The 10,154-nt window shown below is 49.3% G+C and overlaps 2 protein-coding genes across 3 annotated transcripts in view; both read left to right on the forward strand.

Annotated features, from left to right (window-relative positions):
- Positions 1 to 3,732, forward strand: part of Ppm1f (protein phosphatase, Mg2+/Mn2+ dependent 1F) — a 30,383-nt gene extending 26,651 nt beyond the window's left edge. For both annotated transcript variants that reach the window (XM_021185224.1, XM_029470315.1), the window contains exon 8: positions 19 to 3,732. In XM_021185224.1, the coding sequence (XP_021040883.1) occupies positions 19 to 401 (383 nt within the window). In that variant the 3' untranslated portion in view covers positions 402 to 3,732. The remainder of the gene's footprint in view (positions 1 to 18) is intronic.
- Positions 3,733 to 4,633: 901 nt separating this feature from the next.
- On the forward strand, positions 4,634 to 9,466 carry LOC115029583 (28S ribosomal protein S21, mitochondrial-like). Its single transcript, XM_029470739.1, has 2 exons — positions 4,634 to 4,703; positions 9,228 to 9,466. Exons 1-2 carry the CDS (start codon positions 4,634 to 4,636, stop codon positions 9,464 to 9,466), a joined length of 309 nt encoding a protein of 102 aa, XP_029326599.1.
- The last annotated feature ends 688 nt before the right edge of the window (positions 9,467 to 10,154 follow it).

Here is a 10,154-nt window from a genome sequence, read left to right on the forward strand (position 1 = left end):
CTGTCTGTTCATTCCCAGGGGATGTCTTCCAGAAGCCCTATGTGTCTGGGGAGGCCGATGCAGCATCCAGAGAGCTAACGGGCTCAGAGGACTACCTGTTGCTTGCTTGTGATGGTTTCTTCGATGTTGTCCCCCACCATGAAGTCACGGGTCTCGTCCATGGCCACTTGCTCAGGCACAAGGGCAATGGGATGCGTGTTGCTGAGGAGCTGGTGGCTGTGGCCCGTGACCGGGGCTCCCATGACAACATTACAGTCATGGTGGTCTTCCTTAGGGAGCCCCTGGAGCTGCTAGAGGGTGGAATCCAGGGGACAGGGGATGCCCAGGCAGATGTAGGAAGCCAAGACTTGTCCACTGGCCTTTCAGAACTTGAGATCAGTAATACCTCACAGAGAAGCTAAGTGGTCCAGGCCTCCAGGCCCCATCCGGACTCTCCCTCTGCCCTCGTGATCCTCCCCTTCAAAGACCTTAGATCCAACAGGTATAGTGGGCAGGGGTGCACACCCTCACAGCATTCCCTTAGCACCCCAGCCCTTCATGTTGCCTACCACAGCCTGTCCTCATGGCTGCAGAACTGCAGTAGGCAGCAAGTGGATCTCAGAAGGAAACATAGGAAAATGACCTCACCGAAGAGCAGATGGCTGAGGTGAGCAGGGCCGGACAGGTCTGGGAACAGAAGCCACAGGCACCTGCTGGTAGCCCAACCAAAAACACAGGTCAGGTCTTGGAGGACCCTCACACAGATCCTGGAGTGAGATCTGCAGCCAGGTGTCCAGCCCAGGCTTGTGGTTTCTCATTGTACCCAAGGCTGGGAGGGTTTGGTCTGTACTAACACACAAGCTCGCAGTCCTGCTTGACTGCTGGCTTCCCAAAGAGGAGACATTGGTCTTGCTGGGAGGCATAGCAGGAGAGTGACCCACTGCCACTGCACTCTAACTGAGTACTAAGGCCACTAGGGCTTTCTAGACCTCGCTTTTCCCTTGAGCTTCCTGGGGAGGTGAAGTCAGGTGTGTGTGTGTGTGTGTGTGTGTGTCTTTGTGTGCTTAGATTTATTGCAGGGAAAGGTCTAATCCAGAATCAGTATTCAGGCTTTGTCATGTTGTATCAGTGCCAAGGTGACCCACAAGGTCATGTAACTTAAGCAAAGCTTAGCATTTATTTTATTCCTGAAAACTTAAGTATTTTACTTTTTTGTGTGTTCATGGAGACATTTGCAGTATTAATGATTTTATTTTTTCCTAAATTGGGATGGAAACAAATTTTTCCAGATTATGTTAATAAGCCACTTAAGTGCCTTAAACAGCTTTGGTGTAGACGAGAATTGCTGGGCCCGTCATGGATCCTGATAGGCAGACGTGTTGAGGTTCTCAAAGAGGCAGCATTTGTTGTGGGAAGGCACACTTTCAGCCAGCACTCTTTCTGGGAAAGTCCTTTTGTGCGTCTGGGCACCTCGGAACTTCCCTGAAGTGATGGGTAAAGGCTGTGACTATGGGCACCTGGGGTGACACTGGCCTCCTTGCCCACCTTGGAGTCTGGCTGGATCCCAGCTGAGAGAACCTTACTGCTCTTGGCTAGAAGATTGACACACTCAATCTCTCTTGAAACTCTCTTAAGTGTGTTTGCAGTTATGTTGATTGAGTCGTTGAAGACAGTGCTTAGGTGAGGAACTTTGGCAAGCCCAGCAGTCCACCATCTTTCTCCTGTGACTTGTGTCCTAACCTGCTAGACTCTGTCCTGACCTGAGCAGCATGCAAGACCTCTACATCCCTAGAGCAGTGATGGATACAGTCAGGCAAGGAAACCAAGCGAGGGTTGGGGGGATACCAAGAGTAGAAGGACTAGGACGCTCTCAACAAAGGCCAAGCGAGTCAAGGCTGCTCTCTGCAGACACTGGCAGGTCCAGAGAATAATGGTGGCTTAGCAGAGGCTCAGGGAAGGATCAGTAGGAAGAAGGGTGGCTGTGAGGTCCCCATGGAGGAGACATAGTTCACCTGTAGAGTGAAAGCCCTAGCAGGACTTGCAGAGCTTTGTTCATTGCACCTAAGCCCTCTGTGAAAAGAAGCAAGGGAGCTCACACTTCCTCCTATGAGGCAAGTCCACTTCCAGCAGTAGGAGACCAAGCCACCCAAATGCAGCTGGGCACCCACCTGTATGCTTGGCGTTTGCCCACTCCCACAGCAGGGATGGAAGAGCTGGGGCCATGTCGTTGATTCCTTGATCAAGTCTCCTGAATAGGAGCGTGATCACTCAGATGGCTGCCCACCTAATAACTAGGTATTGCTTAACTTGAAGGCCTGCTGCCTTCTTGAGTGTGCGGGGCGGTCAGAATCCAGGATCCTCGGTGCCATCTCAACACAAGGTGTGGTTGTTGGTCCAGCCTGCCTGTAGCGGTGACCTTCATAGAGGGAGATAAATTGATTTTGGTTTTCTCCCATTTTTGCTAACCTGTTCATTGCTGGTAAGAGTGGAATTTGGGCCTCCTTGGTGGTCTGGATTCATACTCACATGTAAAGATGTGCCAAATATCAAGGCCTCAGTGTAAAGGGAAGCCCCTTTCCCAGGCTTGTCTGAGTGCCTCCCCCACCCTTCCCCCTGTCTGGCAATGGTCTGGGACCAACATCAGGCACTGCTCCATCCTGATCTAGTGGCCAAGGGAGACCACATTCTCCTACTGTTGAGGGCTGGCCTTGAGTGAGTTCCTAGACACAGAGAAGAACTCTTTTGTCTGGACTGGAGTTGCCAGTACCAAGCCTACAAGACTTGTTGGCCACCTCCTCCTCAGACTCTCGTCCCAAAAGAATCCCCTAGCCAGGATAATGGATGGCTTAGTAGAGGCTCAGGGAAGGAACAGGAAAAAGAGTGGCTGTGAGCTCAAGTCCCCCTCTTTGCCACCATCACATTGTGTGAGTGGAACCAGTCACTGCACCTCTCAGGCCTCAGGGAAAGGCATGGAGGGCATGCATAGCATTACCAGGAGCTGCCAGAGCAGGGGAGTCCACCCTCCACCAGCAGCAGAGAGGGGTTAAGTATTATTAGTGTCTATTCTTAAAATTAAGTGGGCTGGAACAGAGCTGAGTTACAGGCGCCAGTGTCTTACACAGATACAAAAGCTGAAGCCGGCAGCCTGCCTTTGCAGGTACAGCTGCCTCCCAACCAAGGCCTGGAGGCGTAAGAGGTGGGAGGGCACAAGCAGGCTTTCAGGAGCGTTGAAGCAAGGTATCTGCAGCATAGCTTTGGGCGTCTCCAGAACTCATGGTGAGAGAGGCACCAGCACCTAGAGGTCTTAAAAGCCCTGCCATTCACCATGATCTGTCTGCCCCTGCCCTTTTGGGTTCTTCTGCATGCAGTGCCCCCCTCTCCTGATGCTAAGTTTTGGCCTGGGTGTCCTGGCTACCTCAACTGTATCCTCAAGGCCAGGAGGATGGCTCTGGCCATACTGTACAGAAGCCAGGCCAATTCATGTGAAGCAAGCAGGGCTTCTGGTTTGATTCAGCCTCTGTAGCCTCCAGGAACCATCCTCTGGAGTCCTGTGCTTTCACTGGACTCTTCGGCTTCACCAAACACACCAAGCTTTGCCATTTACATGCCATGTGGGCCTTGCCAAGGGTTATTTCAGGGGTCTTCCTGGGAGTCTTGTTCTTTAGTCTTAGGGACAGGTACCAAGGTGATGAGCTCATAGGACAGTCTTCCCATGGGGCCCTGTACTGGTGTCAATAAACCATATATTCAAGATTCCTGAGTGCTACATGGATCTCTTCCCTGTGTGTCTGTCTATAGTTAACATCTGTATCCCCGAGTGCCACTCGGATCTCTTCCCTGTGTGTGTCTATAGTTAACATCTGTACCCCTGACAAATACTCAACAGAAAAAGTATTTTAAAAGGTGTTCTAAGCCGGGCATGGTGGCGCACGCCTTTAATCCTAGCACTTGAGAGGCACAGGCAGGCGGATTTCTGAGTTCCAGGACAGCCAGGGCTACACAGAGAAACCCTGTCTTGAAAAACAAAACAACAACAAAAAACCCAAAACAAAACAACAAAAAAGGTGTTCTAGAGAGTTTAGCCCATGGTTGATCCCATGTGCTTGAGCAGGAACATGGGATAGACTTCATGGCTATCTACCCCAAAGCCAACCCAGGAAGAGTGAAAAGAAATGACCAGGGACCCACAGGATGTGATCAGCTTCCAAAAGCCAAGTCCTGCATACTGGTTTCCACAATTTCCCAAAATAGTGCCAACAACTTGGTACTTGGGACAAAGCATTGAAAACCTGAGACTTCAGGAGGCATTTTGGATTTGGGGTCCTCTTGGCATCCAGGGTATGTTTGGAAGCTGCTGAGGATCTGGTCCTGGGTTAGGGTTAGGGAGACTGTCCATCCTACCAGCCATGGAGTCCAGAGGTGTAGTAAAGAGGGTCCCCTGGGGAACCTAGCAGCATCTACAGTGCCTCATCGCAGCCTGAAATGCCTCAAGCATTCGGGCACTGAGCACAAGGTCCTCCAGTCAACAGTCAGCTGGGGCCACCTGTGGGCAGAGACCCTCACAGCATTTCAAGGACCACTTGCATGGACACTAAGCACCAGGCATTTCTTCTGCCTCCACCCTGCCCTCTGCCTGGCACTTGCCACATCCTGCATGCAGGGCCAAGGGCAGAAGCTCTCAGAAGATGGGATGCACAGTGGGAAGCACAGCCCTGAGGCTCCTGGTGAGTTTACTGAGCACTCACTGCTGGCTTCTGAGACAGGGTATGGGTGATTCCTTTTTCTTGTTTACATGTTCCCCTAAACTCTGTTTTCTTAGTACAGCAAACATGCCTTTGTTTTCAGTCCCATTTTATTTCAGTAGAACAGACAAATGTTAAAAAATCCACATTTTGGGTTTATTGTCTGGAAATACTCAAATAAATTACTTTCACATTGCTGTGACTAAAACCCTGACAAAATCAAGTGATAGAAGACAGTTCGTTTTGGCTCACAGTCCGTCTGGGCAGGGAAGGCATGTCAGGAGTGTGAGGCCAACCCAGCAGCTCAGAAGAGCAGATCTCATCCACACAGAGGGAGCAGGAAAAGACCAGGAAGCAGGGCCAGCTATAAACCGTCAAAGTCCACCCCCAGTGACCCACCACCACCATCCCTCCATTGCACCTCCTAAAGGTTCCATAACCTCAAACAGTGCCACCAGCTGAGGACCAAGTATTCAGATTTCTGGGGACATTTCATACTCAAGCCACAACACCAAATAATCCAAAATAAAACCACTTAGGAATCTTCCTCTAGCTGGGTGTGGTGGTGCACGCCTTTAATCCCAGCACTTAGAAAGCAGAGGCAGACGGACTTCTGAGTTTGAGACCAGCCTGGTCTACAGAGTGAGTTCCAGGACAGCCAAGGCTACACAGAGAAACCCTGTCTCGAAAAACCAAAAAAAGAAGAAGAAAAAAAAATCTTCCTCTAAAGGGAGTCATAAAGAGCTTAGGGTTGCTATGGAAACAAAGCTGCAGCACAGTGCTGTGCATCAGGATTTAAACACAGTTCTATAACTGAGCCAAGTTAAAAGGTGGTGTGTGCTAAGTCTAGAAACATGTTTACCAAGAGCAACTGACTTGTAGTGAACATGCTTTAGGTTGGATGTGGTAGCACACACCTTTAATCACAGCACTAAGGGAGGCAGAGGTAAGGTGATCTCTTGAGTTTGAGGCTAACCTGATCTACAGAGAAATGCTGTCTTGAAAACCCAAAAATTAAAAGAGGAGGAGGTGGTGGAGGAGGTAGGGTGGGAGGAGGAAGCAGCAGCTGCTGGTGGTGAGAGGTCAGCTGGTAACAAGAAATGATAAGACTCAGAGTCTCTGGATCCACAGTCCAGGTAGCTAAATCAGGGTATAAGGACAGCAGCCGAGGGGAGCCTGTTAGACAAGGCTCACTGTTGTAATGAAAAGCCTAGAACTATAGAGCCCAATGGCTAAGGAGACTGGTCCTTCAGGACTTGCCTTAACAGGTGAGAGGCCTGCCTCAGAACAATTACAGCAAGTGGCCTTTAAGAGAGATCTGCTTGGATCCACTGAACTCCCCATTGGACTCTAGACCTGCAGCCCTCCATCCTCCACAGTGACTTCTAACACAACTTCTGTGCCCTCACCCACCTTGGAGACAGCCAGTAGCTGTTTGAATGGAATTTGCTCCCAAAAGTCTCAGTGCAATAAGCACATGCAGGTCAAGTGGACTGGAGCCCCCAGTACACAAGAAACCACTCTTCAGGACAACTGAAAGCTGCCTCAGTACCCTTAAGAATTAATACATCGTTTCAAGTCAAGATGACTAAGAATCAGCAGGGGAGGGTCTCAGTCCAGCCATGTAGCAGACATCATCCTGACATGGCACACAACTCCCAAGGGATAACAGGGCATCCCACAAAAAGCCACCTACCAAATCTTCACCAAGAGTGGAAGATACATTGCCTGCAAAGTCTACCCGGGCAATTCTTCAACCCGAGGAAGGGGCAATTTTCAGAGTCTCTAGTTTCTATCATTTGGTTTGTGATTCCTTCATGAAACAGGGGGAAGGGGCAGGGGTAGAAGTAACAGGTAACAGCCTCTTCCTGAGCTTCCTTGGGAGCCTCAGAGAGCATTAAAGCTGCCTGCATGAAGCACAGCCTCAGAATGCTAGTGAGGATAGGATGGGTCATCCAAAACTAAGGATGTGTGAGATGCCAGAAGAAACCCTGTTACTGTGTGAACTGTCAAGTCAAGAAGTCTTCTGATAAACATTTCTGCTTTTTAAGTATCCTTAACTGACCCTGAGAACTAGGAGAGGCCTGTGTACCATCCTAGCCCGGCTGTACTCCTTCCTCCCAAGCACTGGCTCAGCCCAGGCCCTGTCTACTCTGCCTTACGGGACCCCTCTCCTGTTCCCCAGCCTTGTCTGCTGTGTTCCTCTTAGCCCGTCCCCAACACCCTCAGACTGGCCATCCCATTGCTGTTAGACTATAGTTTATGGGATGCAACATAACCTGCTGCTGTTGGGTCTGGGGCAGTGGGGACAGGGTTTCCTGGGCTGCAGAGTGGCAGAACCAAGCAAGAGGCAAATAGAATCTGGTTTTTTTGGGGTTTTTTTTTGTTTTTTTTTTGGTTTTTTGTTTTTTTAATTTGTCCTTTCGCAATTTCACTCATGTACACAATGCATACCCTCCTACAACCCACCCTCTCACATCTCCCTACAACCTATAAACCATTCCTCTCCCCTACAAATATCTTTTCTCTGACTAGTGGGCTGATGCCTACCCTGTCCCCAGCGCTCCCTGCCCCCAGGGGACACAGCTGCCCACTAGGCAACAAGCCCAGAAGAAGATAGTGCCAGCATGCAAATCTGGGGGTTTCTAATCAGGCCCTGCCCCTGCTGCCCACGCATCCATCTGTCTTCCCCCTCCCCACACCCACACAACTCCTCCAGAGCCCCTGGCAGAACCTCCTTAAGTATATGCTGCCTTGCTGTTCCTGATGAGTCGACTCGTGTATCTGAATCTCCAGATGGTGGTTTGCATTCCCCCTGTCCTCCAACTGCATGTAGCTCGACACACTCTCTCAGAGCCACCAGATGGGAGTGGGGGAGTCAAGAAGGACAAGTGAGGTGTGACGGGTAGATGGGTGTAGTGGAGGCAATTCACCCAAGGGACTGAGCTACCAGGATAGAGCAGGAGATGTGTTAGACTCTACCAGGAGGGAAACAAGCTAAAGCTAATAGAAAGAGCGGGGGCCATGGTCTGCTGGGGAGACGGGGGAGAGGCGTTATGTCCATCAAACGAGTTTCCTCCTGAGGAAGGGAACCTGAAAACCAGGTCTCCCAGGCTGGGTCTAGAATGTAGCAGAGCCAGAAAAAGAGGCAGAAATCCTGATTAGCAAGCTGTTATCTGATTTGACCACAGATCTCCACACTCGAGTCCTACATCTCAGCCTTATTAACTTGTCTGGGGCCTGGATGGGCTCTAAGCTAATCAAAGATAGGTCACAGAGGACTTCAGATGGGCCTCAGCACTTGGGAGGCCAAAAAAGAGAGCTGCTTAGCCTGGGCTATATTGGGAGACCTTGTCTCAAAAAATCAAAACAAGAGGCTAGGGAGATAGCTCCCTTGGTAAAGTGTTTGCCTTGCCTAGGGATTGAGTTCAGACCCTAGAAGCTGTTTTTAAAAAGCCAGACTTGATGGTGTTTGGGACTCAGACAGGAGGGATTCTTGGGGCCCTTCAGCTACGCAGCTATATTACAATTCTCTGGGAGAATAGAAGCAATGGTTGAATATATATTAAAAAGAGACTTATTAGATTAGTGTATAGCATGCAATATAGGTAGTTCAACAATGGCTGTGTCACACCAAAAAGGTCAAGAATCTGGTAGTTTGTCATCCCCAAGGGTTGGTAGCCTGACAGGTACCAGTCTTCAGTCTACATTAGAAGTCTTAAAAAGCTTGTTCTGGTGTCAGTGAGTTCAGCAGTCACAGCAACAGAACAGATGAATTTGCCAGCAAGAATGAAGGCAAACAGGCAAAAAGCAAGCTTCCTTCTTTTATCTCCCTTCTAAGTTTCCATCCACATTTAGCATGAGTCTTACTTTTTGTTTGTTTTTTTTTTTCCCTGAGACAGGGTTTCTCTGTGTAGCCCTGGCTGTCCTGGAACTCACTCTGTAGACCAGGCTGGCCTCAAACTCAGAAATCCGCCTGCCTCTATCTCCCAAGTGCTGGGATTAAAGGTGTGTGCCACTGCTGTCTGGCCCATTTTAAATAATATAACCAAGAACTCCCTTAAAGAAGGATGAAGGTGCACACCTTTAATCCCATCACTTTGGAGGCAGAAGCTGATAGATCTCTGTGAGTTCAGGCCAGCCTCAGCTACACAGCAAGTTCCAGGCCAGGAAGAGCTACATAGACTGTCTTACAAAAAGAAAAGAAAGGAGGGAAGGATAGGGAAAAAGTGTCCAGCACTTAATTGACAACCAAGGCAGCACATCCCACCAGCCTAGCATACTTGGTGAGTTCCAGGTTATCTAAAGAAAAATATAAGAACAGTGGGTGGGATTTGAGGAATGACACCTGAGGCAGCCCTCATATATGCAAACACCATACATAATATATACACAACACACACCATACACACACACACCCAAAAGAGTCATTTTGTGGAGGGTTGAGGAATCCGAATTCGGAGGGCCCAGGCCCTGAAGAATGAAGATTTAAAATCAAGGCCACAGCTAAACATCTGAAGTTCATTGCCAGGGCTGTGATGGTTCAGGAGGGGAACATGGAAGGTGAACAGAATCCTCACCACCTTACTGCAGTCATAAAGCCACGACAGTACTATGAGAAGCCTTGTGACTGCCACCGGCAAAACAGCTATGAAACGTGCTGGAGGATCCACAACATGGAAATGGCTCGAAACATTAACTTCTTGATGCAAAAGAACCGTGCAGACCCACGGCTGGGCTGCTGAGGCTTGGGGCTAGACACCCGCATTAGTTCTATGTCCACCTCCTTTCTTTATCCAGTCAATTTCTGTTACTTTTCTCTACAGTAAACTCCATCACAGGTGAATAAGACAGCATGGACATACAGAAGCTATCTTACTGGTCCACAGCAGGCCCCTCCTTTGATTAAAAGGAAAAGAAGGAAAAAAAGAAAGCCGTTTTACCTAACAATCTAACAGTCTCCTACAGCACAGAGTCCTGAGGCAGAGGCGGCATCAGGAGAGCCTCGTGAGTGGACTGTGGACACCTGCAGGGGCCTCAGATAGCTGGAAACTAGTGCTCACTACAACAAAATCAGTTACCTCTGGAGTTAGCTACTATAGGCCTTATATTACTATTTTTGTAGTTTCTTGTTTGTTTCACATAGGATCTCATGTATCCCAGGCTGGCCTTGAACTCTCCTGATGCTCCTCCCTCCATGGAACGGCAACTCTGCACCACCACACCTTGCTCAAGCGTGTGTTTTCCTTCGTTCTCCTCCTTTCCTCTTCCTGTTATCATTATCATCACCATCACCAGTGTCAGCAACACCATCATCACCAGCAGCAGCAGCACCATTGGCACCACCACCACCACCACCACCATCGTCTTCATCAGGCTGAACTCCATGTCTCACCCATGCCAAGAATATATTCTATCACTGAACTTTGTTTC

The sequence above is a fragment of the Mus caroli genome, chromosome 16, assembly GCF_900094665.2.
Source record: "Mus caroli chromosome 16, CAROLI_EIJ_v1.1, whole genome shotgun sequence".
NCBI classification, from domain to species: Eukaryota; Metazoa; Chordata; class Mammalia; order Rodentia; family Muridae; genus Mus; species Mus caroli.

What these genes read in the sequence shown, in the direction of transcription:
- LOC115029583 (XM_029470739.1), top strand. Translation starts at nt 4,634, where the DNA reads ATGCAGGGCCAAGGGCAGAAGCTCTCAGAAGATGGGATGCACAGTGGG. An exon ending in GCACAGCCCTGAGGCTCCTG is followed by an intron (nt 4,704 to 9,227) that starts GTGAGTTTACTG and finishes TCAAGGCCACAG; the next exon opens with CTAAACATCTGAAGTTCATT.